Genomic DNA, 13856 nt, shown 5'->3' with positions numbered 1-13856 from the left:
GTTTACATGTTGCGCTAGATAATTTTGAAAGATTATCAGGCAGGCTGCCAAACTATTTTAATAAAACTATTTTAATAAAGTTTTAAATTTTCAGGAAATATTCCCTGAATTTGCTGTTGATACACTATAAAACTGCAGTTTGATACCTCTCCAATTATAATCTTGAACAACCCGAAATATTGTGTTAAGGGATACTTCACTCCAGGTTAACAGCAATTCCAGCGTTCATATGTAATTTAAAGAGTGCAATGTAAATCTAAACACTTACAGTTAAATTAGTTTACTACGAGCTCTCGGGATTTCATATCAAACAAATATTATTTTTACTTCCGACAACACCTATGTTGGCGCACCTATGCTTCAATTTCTACGGTAGTTAGTTTGCAATCCAGAATGAGTAGACGAAAGTTTGTTGTCTTCTACGCTGGTACTCTTATACAGAAACAATAGATTGCCACTTATATATACATGTATGCCTTTAGTTGGCAGATAGAATAATTATATTTTAATTTTCAAATCACTGAGAATTGCATAAATGATTTTATACTGTAAAATTTCTATTCGTTTCTATTTTGTTAATCTTAGTTCAAATATGTTCTAATATTCCCTCTGTGCTACGCTTATATTTGATTTACAAACTAATTTAATTTTAAGAATTAGTGTATTTATACATTTTCTAAATTAATATTTCTTACTTTATATTCTATCTTTTTTTTCATTATTTTATAACCATCGTTGAACAGTCAACTCAATTTCAGGTTTACGACTACTAATGTTCAACTCCGTAGCCTTGTAATTTTGAACCCAATCCAGAAGACAAAGGAACTCCTGGATCAAGTTTTGGGAGAATTTTGCTTTCGTGTAGGGCTTTTTTGGTGGACTTCGTGTAGGATTAACCCACATTTGAGTTACATGGAGAGGAAAAGCACGAAAGCCTCCCCCAGTCAGCCTGATAGCAAGGGGACTCTAACCCATGATCCATATACACTCATTACATTTTACGTCAGCACTGCGGTCTGTGCGAGCCGGGTGTGGTATTCGTATCGACCAGTCATTGATAGGATTCGGTTTACCTCGTAGCCTTGTAGATTTGAACTTAATCCAGAAGACAACAGAACTCCTGGATCAAGTATTGGGAGGAATTTGCCTTCATGGAGGATTTATTCATGGAACTAACCCTGTATTCGCGTTACATGGAGAGGAAAAACATTTTGGACCTTTTTGGTGGACTTCGTGGAGGACTAACCCACGTTTGAGTTACATGCAGAAGAAAAGCACGAAAACCTCCAACGGTTAGCCTAACGGCAAGGGGACTCTTACCCATGATCCTTCTACCACTGAATATATTTTACGTCAACACTGTGGTCGGTGCGAGCCGGGTGAGGAATTCATATCGACCAGCCATTGATGAGATTCGAAACCGGTTCACCTCATTGGAAGGCAGCGCTCTATCCCCTGAGCCACCGCGACTCTTTATAATTTATTATAAAAATAACTTCACAGAATTTAATGTGTATATTATCTTACTGTAATTAAATTTTAGTGTGACTGAATAACAAAAAGGGTCAGTGCCACTTTGCACTAGGTAATGTTAAAGAACATTATTGTAATGAAACACTAGATCCAAAGGTTGGATTGACTACATTGGCGCTTAACTACAAAACATTGGTATAAAGTAGTTGCCACAATTTTTTTCGTTGGCAGATACACTAAAATTTCTTACTGTGCGGAGAATAATAGCATTGCCGATTTAGATTTCAAAAATGCTTGTTCAAAAGTTGTCTTGTTTCATCCTTCCATCGAAGTACACTGAGAAAAAAAGTTACAGCTAAGAGAAAAAAAAGTCAAAACTACGAGAATATGGTAAAATTTACAATGTTTTTGACTCTATGAGAGTACTAAAGAGCTCGTTATTTTTTACCGAAACCCATTAGTAATGATTTTGTAAAAAAAAAAAAAAAAAAAAAAGAGAAATATGGTTTTGTTTATGTGATAAAGTAAAATTTGGTCATGGTATCTTGGAGCATGGCATGAAAACCATTTATTCTGTAAAATTAACTTTTCAGTTCCGTATTTTTTTACTAAATGTATGATATAAAGAATTATAATTTTGAAAATTAGAGCTTCCGGTTAACCTTCACCTTATGAACGGAAAAATTACCAAATGAATGGTTTAAATACCATATATTTCGGTTTAGTTAACCAAAATTATGGTTTATTTTACAAGAAAAGTCATGACCATACAAAACGCTACTTTTACCAGAATTTTTTTGTTGGTGTAATAAAACATTCTTATAAAAATTTTCTTTTCTTTTTTTTTAAGAAGTATTGCATATAAAATAAATTATCGAAATATTTTCAACATAGATGTATTCTCCAAGTAGTTTACTTCCTCATCTTCTGAGTCGGTACCTAAATTACACGAAAATTTGTCTGAAAATTAAGATCCATCCATCTCTATAAATGTGCATTATGTGCATCTCTATAAATGAGAATGGCTTATTAAAAAAATACCAAATTATTTTTTAACATCACTATCAGACGTTAAGAAATATAAATTAATTATTATGTACGAAAACTTTCTAATCGACAAAGAACAAAAAGAAAATTATATATTTACAAAAAACTTACATATTTACAAATACCAATTTCAGGATGCTGTTTCAAAATATAGAATAAACAAATAAATAAAAATTCTTGAAAAATAAATATAAATGAAAGCGAATTTAAATCTTTTCTCGCTGTGCGTTTTCTTTATAAAATACTGACAAAATCTAAATTCTTAAAAAGTTAAAACAAAAGTGAAAGTGAGAATAAAAGAGTCTTTTTCAAACAAAAAATAAATTCTACCACCTCCATATTTACCTATCGAGAGTTATATGAACTCAATCTCTTTATTTTTAAAGCAACTAATCAATATTTTGCAATTTTTTGGTTCATTGTAGCAATTAAAATATAGTCTGTTGAACTCTAATATACTCTGTTGTTGTTATAAATTTAAATGTTTTAAACATTTTTAAAACCTTTTTTAAAGTTATGGTAAGAGTTTTATAAAAAGTTTTTAAGAAAATACTAACAATAACAAAATTTTAAAATATAGTTACTAGGCCAAATAGCTCTCGAATGAATGAATGAATGAATAAATTAAGAAAAATATTCCAAATTGTACTTTAGTTACTTAACAAAGGAAATTTCGTTCATATGACGCTTCGCAGGTTTCCATAGGAATTATTTTTCTGAATGAAATGGAATAATTTTTATGACTAATGCGGATTTTTTATGACTAATTTTCGAAAATTCCTTGGAGGAATAATGTAACCGGCAGCAGTCTGTCAATTAAGCGTAATGTCTGTCAATTAAGTCTGTCAATTAAGCTGTCATGTAAACGTGTCATGTAAACAGTTTATGGAAAAGAACATTTTTTTACCTTCATGATTTTAAAACCGTTTTCAACTAGTATGGTAAAAAAAAAAACATGAATACAGAACTATACGGTTTTTTAAACATTTACAACTAGCATGGTTTCAAAACAGTGGAAAAGAAATTTAACTGGACATCTGAACTAGGCTTTTCGTTAGGCAATGGACATTGAAGTCAGGCTGTGGTTGAGTTGTGTTACGTCAAATCAACCGTGACATGTGGTTTAACTAGTTCATCTGGTTGTTTCACTTATCGTAAGCGGTGGGAAATACTAGCCTTTCCTTTTTTTTAGCTGCCTTGTAGTGCTGAAATCTATGAGTGAATGAAGGCATCGTATTTTAATAGTCTAGGGTCACAAATTGGGGAGTGCACGGCACTGGAAACTCTTCATGTGTTAAAAGGAATGAAGGAAATATTGTTGTGTCAACGCTGGGACTTCTGTCTGTCATAAGAGTGACAAAAGAGCCCTCTCGGCTATAATGTATACCCAACTGCATGAGTGGCTTTATTAGGTGGGCCATTAGGCTGATTAGGTGGCTTCATTAGGTTGATTATTCGCATTAGGTGAAAGCAAGTTCATAGAAAGAAAACACGCATTTCTCACAGTTTACAACTTGAATACCATCTTATTTATGGTTATTTTTACTGTTTTGTTTGAATATGATAAAATAACAATAATAAATTGTTACTTAACAATTTTTTCAGAGAAATTTCTAACAATGTATAAACACAGCAGAATAATGCAAGTTGTGCAAGAAAAAAAATTTGCTACGAGTGAAAACTACAGCAATCAGTAATAAATTAAATTTTAAAAGCAAATTTCAACTCATTCTTACAAAAAATATGAATATAGTGTTTCCCTTAAAGTTTACTTTTGATTAGCTAATAGAATGAATTCATGGTTTAGTAACAAACTAGCCGGAATTAGGCTGTTACGAACATGAAGTGAAGAATAAAAATAATATTTTAAACTAAGTCTGACGAAAATACGATACTGAAAAATAAGGAAAAATTCCAAGTAATAATTGGCATTGTAAAACATGACATTACTTGAGAAAAAATTCCCCTTAAAAGTACTTTCATATTAGTAACAACAAACAACCTGAAAACAGTAAGAACAAAATGATTTTTAAAAAAACAATTTAATTCATAATTCTTAATTTAAATCTACATATTTTTTTGATCGAAAATTTTAAAATGAAATATTCGGAATAATTTATTTATACGTTTATCGTGTCTTATTTATTTTAATTCGATAAAAAATATTATGTAATAAATAAAAAAAATTTCATATTTTTTCATTACACAATTATTAAATATTTAAATATTTTTTACATTAAAAAATTTGAACACTTTTATAAGAAGACATTTTAAACAGCTTTATATTTACTCAACATTAATTCCAAAAATTTATAAAATTGCAAATTTATCGAAAAAATATTCTTAAAATCTGATAACTAGGTCATATTTTTAATTTTATAAATTTTACTAGAATGTTCAGCAGTACTTTCTAATAAATGTCTAAAATTAATTATTTGGATATTTTAATGATCACAATATTTCAATCAAAATAGTAGAAAAGAAAAATTTACTCATCTTTTAAACATTAAACAACGCCTACTTTTGCTGGATAAAATTATGCAATAAAATATATTTAAAAAGTAAGACAGAATATTTTTACAAAAAAATATATTCTTTGATTTTATTATTAAAATCTTATAATGCCTCATACTGATTAACTATAAATTCAGAATACCTTAAAATTTTCAAAATTTCAATTTTGAAACCTTAAAAATTAATGAACACGTCATATTTTAAATTCAGCATTGCATATATAATATACTATTATCAAAATATTTATTCAAAACTTAATATTAACCAATCGCACCTTACCCGCTGAATTCAGAGAAACCACGCATGCTCGATATATCCACCAATAGAAAACCCTACCATTTATACGTCATCAGTTTATCCGCCGAAAATCAAATCTCGCTTTATTGACACCTAGAACTGAAAATGCTTAAACAAAGTGCCATATAATAGGGAGAATTCATACTAATCCCTATTGATCTAGTTCATTCACGTACTTCTCTCCCCCTTACCCCCATTTTCCCTTTTTTGCTTTCTTTTCTCACTTTTTTTTTTTTTTTTTTTTCTTCTTGGTTTTATTGGAGGATGAGATTTGGGCGGGTGTCGATTTTTAGACAGACAAGATTTTATTCCATTTCCTTGATTGTCACATTTTAAGAATATTGTGAGAAAAACTCTGACACATTAATTTAAAAGTTCTATTGTTGACTCAAACTTAATTTAGTGAGTGGGAATATGTATAACTCCGCAACATCTCAAGTGAGTAGAGTTTAATTAGCAAACCCATTTCTTACTTTACTGATTAATCTTTCATAAAATTAATTATAGCAGTTTTTTTTTATCCTTTAATCAATTAAAATAACAATTTATAAACTTTTTATTTTGATTTTAATTATTGCGCTTTAACCTTTTGACGCAAAATTCTTATTAATCATATTTTTCATACTATTTTCATTATTATGAGTTAATTTACATCGAAATGAGCGAAAAATATATGTAGCATTTTAACAGTTTATGGTTATGATATACGGCATAAAACACCGATGTCTTTTTTCTGCGTAAAAGGTAAAGTATTCAAAACACGGTTGGCTCACTTCAAAACGATAACTTTTCAAATTTGCACCCATTTACAGTTATTTAGATCTAAAAGAAAGCAAAAATTCAGAAACAATTTATTTCGACTTTAATTATTGTGATTTAACCCTTTGATGCAGACTTTTTTTTAAAAACATATTTTTCATGCTTTTTTCAATATTCTGAACTAATTAAGGTCAAAAAATGTGAAAAAATATTACATTTACCATTAAAATAATTTTCGGTTTTGAAATACAGTTTGAAAAACCAGTGTCTTTTTCTGTGTTAAAGGTAAAAACTTTCGAGCACGGCAAACTCACTTCAAAACGGTAACTTTTTAAATTTGCACCCATTTACAGGTATTTAGATCTAAAAGAAACATCACAGCTGGCTCACATCAAAACGATGACTTTTCAAATTTGCACCTATCCGCAGTTATTTAGATCTAAATAATAATAATAATTCAGAAACAATCTATTTTGGCTTTAATTATTGTGATTTAACCCTTTGATGCAGAATTTTAAAAAAACACATTTTTCATGCTTTTTTCATTAATATGTACTAATTAAGGTCAAAAGATGTGAAAAAATATTATATTTACCATTAAAATAATTTTCGGTTATGAAATACAGCGTGAAACACCAGTGTCTTTTTCTGTGTTAAAGGTAAAAACTTTCAAACACGGCTAACTCACTTCAAAACGGTAACTTTTTAAATTTGCACCCATTTACAGGTATTTAGATCTAAAAGAAACATCACAGCTGGCTCACATCAAAACGATGACTTTTCAAATTTGCACCTATCCGCAGTTATTTAGATCTAAATAATAATAATAATTCAGAAACAATCTATTTTGGCTTTAATTATTGTGATTTAACCCTTTGATGCAGAATTTAAAAAAAACACATTTTTCATGCTTTTTTCATTAATATGTACTAATTAAGGTCAAAAGATGTGAAAAAATATTATATTTACCATTAAAATAATTTTCGGTTATGAAATACAGCGTGAAACACCAGTGTCTTTTTCTGTGTTAAAGGTAAAAACTTTCAAACACGGCTAACTCACTTCAAAACGGTAACTTTTTAAATTTGCACCCATTTACAGGTATTTAGATCTAAAAGAAACATCACAGCTGGCTCACATTAAAACGATGACTTTTCAAATTTGCACCTATCCGCAGTTATTTAGATCTAAATAATAATAATAATTCAGAAACAATCTATTTTGGCTTTAATTATTGTGATTTAACCCTTTGATGCAGAATTTTAAAAAAAACACATTTTTCATGCTTTTTTCATTAATATGTACTAATTAAGGTCAAAAGATGTGAAAAAATATTATATTTACCATTAAAATAATTTTCGGTTATGAAATACAGCGTGAAACACCAGTGTCTTTTTCTGTGTTAAAGGTAAAAACTTTCAAACACGGCTAACTCACTTCAAAACGGTAACTTTTTAAATTTGCACCCATTTACAGGTATTTAGATCTAAAAGAAACATCACAGCTGGCTCACATCAAAACGATGACTTTTCAAATTTGCACCTATCCGCAGTTATTTAGATCTAAATAATAATAATAATTCAGAAACAATCTATTTTGGCTTTAATTATTGTGATTTAACCCTTTGATGCAGAATTTTAAAAAAACACATTTTTCATGCTTTTTTCATTAATATGTACTAATTAAGGTCAAAAGATGTGAAAAAATATTATATTTACCATTAAAATAATTTTCGGTTATGAAATACAGCGTGAAACACCAGTGTCTTTTTCTGTGTTAAAGGTAAAAACTTTCAAACACGGCTAACTCACTTCAAAACGGTAACTTTTTAAATTTGCACCCATTTACAGGTATTTAGATCTAAAAGAAACATCACAGCTGGCTCACATCAAAACGATGACTTTTCAAATTTGCACCTATCCGCAGTTATTTAGATCTAAATAATAATAATAATTCAGAAACAATCTATTTTGGCTTTAATTATTGTGATTTAAACCTTTGATGCAGAATTTAAAAAAAACACATTTTTCATGCTTTTTTCATTAATATGTACTAATTAAGGTCAAAAGATGTGAAAAAATATTATATTTACCATTAAAATAATTTTCGGTTATGAAATACAGCGTGAAACACCAGTGTCTTTTTCTGTGTTAAAGGTAAAAACTTTCAAACACGGCTAACTCACTTCAAAACGGTAACTTTTTAAATTTGCACCCATTTACAGGTATTTAGATCTAAAAGAAACATCACAGCTGGCTCACATCAAAACGATGACTTTTCAAATTTGCACCTATCCGCAGTTATTTAGATCTAAATAATAATAATAATTCAGAAACAATCTATTTTGGCTTTAATTATTGTGATTTAAACCTTTGATGCAGAATTTTAAAAAAACACATTTTTCATGCTTTTTTCATTAATATGTACTAATTAAGGTCAAAAGATGTGAAAAAATATTATATTTACCATTAAAATAATTTTCGGTTATGAAATACAGCGTGAAACACCAGTGTCTTTTTCTGTGTTAAAGGTAAAAACTTTCAAACACGGCTAACTCACTTCAAAACGGTAACTTTTTAAATTTGCACCCATTTACAGGTATTTAGATCTAAAAGAAACATCACAGCTGGCTCACATCAAAACGATGACTTTTCAAATTTGCACCTATCCGCAGTTATTTAGATCTAAATAATAATAATAATTCAGAAACAATCTATTTTGGCTTTAATTATTGTGATTTAACCCTTTGATGCAGAATTTTAAAAAAACACATTTTTCATGCTTTTTTCATTAATATGTACTAATTAAGGTCAAAAGATGTGAAAAAATATTATATTTACCATTAAAATAATTTTCGGTTATGAAATACAGCGTGAAACACCAGTGTCTTTTTCTGTGTTAAAGGTAAAAACTTTCAAACACGGCTAACTCACTTCAAAACGGTAACTTTTTAAATTTGCACCCATTTACAGGTATTTAGATCTAAAAGAAACATCACAGCTGGCTCACATCAAAACGATGACTTTTCAAATTTGCACCTATCCGCAGTTATTTAGATCTAAATAATAATAATAATTCAGAAACAATCTATTTTGGCTTTAATTATTGTGATTTAACCCTTTGATGCAGAATTTTAAAAAAACACATTTTTCATGCTTTTTTCATTAATATGTACTAATTAAGGTCAAAAGATGTGAAAAAATATTATATTTACCATTAAAATAATTTTCGGTTATGAAATACAGCGTGAAACACCAGTGTCTTTTTCTGTGTTAAAGGTAAAAACTTTCAAACACGGCTAACTCACTTCAAAACGGTAACTTTTTAAATTTGCACCCATTTACAGGTATTTAGATCTAAAAGAAACATCACAGCTGGCTCACATCAAAACGATGACTTTTCAAATTTGCACCTATCCGCAGTTATTTAGATCTAAATAATAATAATAATTCAGAAACAATCTATTTTGGCTTTAATTATTGTGATTTAACCCTTTGATGCAGAATTTTAAAAAAACACATTTTTCATGCTTTTTTCATTAATATGTACTAATTAAGGTCAAAAGATGTGAAAAAATATTATATTTACCATTAAAATAATTTTCGGTTATGAAATACAGCGTGAAACACCAGTGTCTTTTTCTGTGTTAAAGGTAAAAACTTTCAAACACGGCTAACTCACTTCAAAACGGTAACTTTTTAAATTTGCACCCATTTACAGGTATTTAGATCTAAAAGAAACATCACAGCTGGCTCACATCAAAACGATGACTTTTCAAATTTGCACCTATCCGCAGTTATTTAGATCTAAATAATAATAATAATTCAGAAACAATCTATTTTGGCTTTAATTATTGTGATTTAACCCTTTGATGCAGAATTTTAAAAAAACACATTTTTCATGCTTTTTTCATTAATATGTACTAATTAAGGTCAAAAGATGTGAAAAAATATTATATTTACCATTAAAATAATTTTCGGTTATGAAATACAGCGTGAAACACCAGTGTCTTTTTCTGTGTTAAAGGTAAAAACTTTCAAACACGGCTAACTCACTTCAAAACGGTAACTTTTTAAATTTGCACCCATTTACAGGTATTTAGATCTAAAAGAAACATCACAGCTGGCTCACATCAAAACGATGACTTTTCAAATTTGCACCTATCCGCAGTTATTTAGATCTAAATAATAATAATAATTCAGAAACAATCTATTTTGGCTTTAATTATTGTGATTTACCCTTTGATGCAGAATTTTAAAAAAACACATTTTTCATGCTTTTTTCATTAATATGTACTAATTAAGGTCAAAAGATGTGAAAAAATATTATATTTACCATTAAAATAATTTTCGGTTATGAAATACAGCGTGAAACACCAGTGTCTTTTTCTGTGTTAAAGGTAAAAACTTTCAAACACGGCTAACTCACTTCAAAACGGTAACTTTTAAAATTTGCACCCATTTACAGGTATTTAGATCTAAAAGAAACATCACAGCTGGCTCACATCAAAACGATGACTTTTCAAATTTGCACCTATCCGCAGTTATTTAGATCTAAATAATAATAATAATTCAGAAACAATCTATTTTGGCTTTAATTATTGTGATTTAAACCTTTGATGCAGAATTTTAAAAAAACACATTTTTCATGCTTTTTTCATTAATATGTACTAATTAAGGTCAAAAGATGTGAAAAAATATTATATTTACCATTAAAATAATTTTCGGTTATGAAATACAGCGTGAAACACCAGTGTCTTTTTCTGTGTTAAAGGTAAAAACTTTCAAACACGGCTAACTCACTTCAAAACGGTAACTTTTTAAATTTGCACCCATTTACAGGTATTTAGATCTAAAAGAAACATCACAGCTGGCTCACATCAAAACGATGACTTTTCAAATTTGCACCTATCCGCAGTTATTTAGATCTAAATAATAATAATAATTCAGAAACAATCTATTTTGGCTTTAATTATCGTGATTTAACCCTTTGATGCAGAATTTTAAAAAAACACATTTTTCATGCTTTTTTCATTAATATGTACTAATTAAGGTCAAAAGATGTGAAAAAATATTATATTTACCATTAAAATAATTTTCGGTTATGAAATACAGCGTGAAACACCAGTGTCTTTTTCTGTGTTAAAGGTAAAAACTTTCAAACACGGCTAACTCACTTCAAAACGGTAACTTTTTAAATTTGCACCCATTTACAGGTATTTAGATCTAAAAGAAACATCACAGCTGGCTCACATCAAAACGATGACTTTTCAAATTTGCACCTATCCGCAGTTATTTAGATCTAAATAATAATAATAATTCAGAAACAATCTATTTTGGCTTTAATTATTGTGATTTAACCCTTTGATACAGAATTTTAAAAAAACACATTTTTCATGCTTTTTTCATTAATATGTACTAATTAAGGTCAAAAGATGTGAAAAAATATTATATTTACCATTAAAATAATTTTCGGTTATGAAATACAGCGTGAAACACCAGTGTCTTTTTCTGTGTTAAAGGTAAAAACTTTCAAACACGGCTAACTCACTTCAAAACGGTAACTTTTTAAATTTGCACCCATTTACAGGTATTTAGATCTAAAAGAAACATCACAGCTGGCTCGCATCAAAACGATGACTTTTCAAATTTGCACCTATCCGCAGTTATTTAGATCTAAATAATAATAATAATTCAGAAACAATCTATTTTGGCTTTAATTATTGTGATTTAACCCTTTGATGCAGAATTTTAAAAAAACACATTTTTCATGCTTTTTTCATTAATATGTACTAATTAAGGTCAAAAGATGTGAAAAAATATTATATTTAACATTATAATAATTCACGGTTATGAAATACAGCGTGAAACACCAGTGTCTTTTTCTGCGTTAAAGGTAAAAACTTTCAAACACGGCTAACTCACTTCAAAACGGTAACTTTTTAAATTTGCACCCATTTACAGGTATTTAGATCTAAAAGAAACATCACAGCTGGCTCACATCAAAACGATGACTTTTCAAATTTGCACCTATCCGCAGTTATTTAGATCTAAATAATAATAATAATTCAGAAACAATCTATTTTGGCTTTAATTATTGTGATTTAACCCTTTGATGCAGAATTTAAAAAAAACACATTTTTCATGCTTTTTTCATTAATATGTACTAATTAAGGTCAAAAGATGTGAAAAAATATTATATTTACCATTAAAATAATTTTCGGTTATGAAATACAGCGTGAAACACCAGTGTCTTTTTCTGTGTTAAAGGTAAAAACTTTCAAACACGGCTAACTCACTTCAAAACGGTAACTTTTTAAATTTGCACCCATTTACAGGTATTTAGATCTAAAAGAAACATCACAGCTGGCTCACATCAAAACGATGACTTTTCAAATTTGCACCTATCCGCAGTTATTTAGATCTAAATAATAATAATAATTCAGAAACAATCTATTTTGGCTTTAATTATTGTGATTTAACCCTTTGATGCAGAATTTTAAAAAAACACATTTTTCATGCTTTTTTCATTAATATGTACTAATTAAGGTCAAAAGATGTGAAAAAATATTATATTTACCATTAAAATAATTTTCGGTTATGAAATACAGCGTGAAACACCAGTGTCTTTTTCTGTGTTAAAGGTAAAAACTTTCAAACACGGCTAACTCACTTCAAAACGGTAACTTTTTAAATTTGCACCCATTTACAGGTATTTAGATCTAAAAGAAACATCACAGCTGGCTCACATCAAAACGATGACTTTTCAAATTTGCACCTATCCGCAGTTATTTAGATCTAAATAATAATAATAATTCAGAAACAATCTATTTTGGCTTTAATTATTGTGATTTAACCCTTTGATGCAGAATTTTAAAAAAACACATTTTTCATGCTTTTTTCATTAATATGTACTAATTAAGGTCAAAAGATGTGAAAAAATATTATATTTGCCATTAAAATAATTTTCGGTTATGAAATACAGCGTGAAACACCAGTGTCTTTTTCTGTGTTAAAGGTAAAAACTTTCAAACACGGCTAACTCACTTCAAAACGGTAACTTTTCAAATTTGCACCCATTTACAGGTATTTAGATCTAAAAGAAACATCACAGCTGGCTCACATCAAAACGATGACTTTTCAAATTTGCACCTATCCGCAGTTATTTAGATCTAAATAATAATAATAATTCAGAAACAATCTATTTTGGCTTTAATTATTGTGATTTAACCCTTTGATGCAGAATTTTAAAAAAACACATTTTTCATGCTTTTTTCATTAATATGTACTAATTAAGGTCAAAAGATGTGAAAAAATATTATATTTACCATTAAAATAATTTTCGGTTATGAAATACAGCGTGAAACACCAGTGTCTTTTTCTGTGTTAAAGGTAAAAACTTTCAAACACGGCTAACTCACTTCAAAACGGTAACTTTTCAAATTTGCACCCATTTACAGGTATTTAGATCTAAAAGAAACATCACAGCTGGCTCACATCAAAACGATGACTTTTCAAATTTGCACCTATCCGCAGTTATTTAGATCTAAATAATAATAATAATTCAGAAACAATCTATTTTGGCTTTAATTATTGTGATTTACCCTTTGATGCAGAATTTTAAAAAAACACATTTTTCATGCTTTTTTCATTAATATGTACTAATTAAGGTCAAAAGATGTGAAAAAATATTATATTTACCATTAAAATAATTTTCGGTTATGAAATACAGCGTGAAACACCAGTGTCTTTTTCTGTGTTAAAGGT

General features: G+C 28.7%; 1 protein-coding gene across 1 annotated transcript in view; it reads left to right on the top strand.

Annotated features, from left to right (window-relative positions):
* Window positions 1–5615: 5615 nt before the first annotated feature.
* The window catches only part of LOC147810985 (uncharacterized), a 55624-nt gene continuing 47383 nt past the window's right edge, over window positions 5616–13856 (top strand). The window contains exon 1 of the mRNA XM_087161184.1: window positions 5616–5769. Within this exon, the coding sequence (XP_087017310.1) occupies window positions 5746–5769 (24 nt within the window). The 5' untranslated portion in view covers window positions 5616–5745. The remainder of the gene's footprint in view (window positions 5770–13856) is intronic.

This window comes from Parasteatoda tepidariorum, chromosome 4 (assembly GCF_982258835.1).
Source record: "Parasteatoda tepidariorum strain Cologne lab strain chromosome 4, Ptep-v5.0, whole genome shotgun sequence".
Lineage (NCBI taxonomy): Eukaryota > Metazoa > Arthropoda > Arachnida > Araneae > Theridiidae > Parasteatoda > Parasteatoda tepidariorum.
This window is presented reverse-complemented; position numbering and strand designations above follow the sequence as displayed.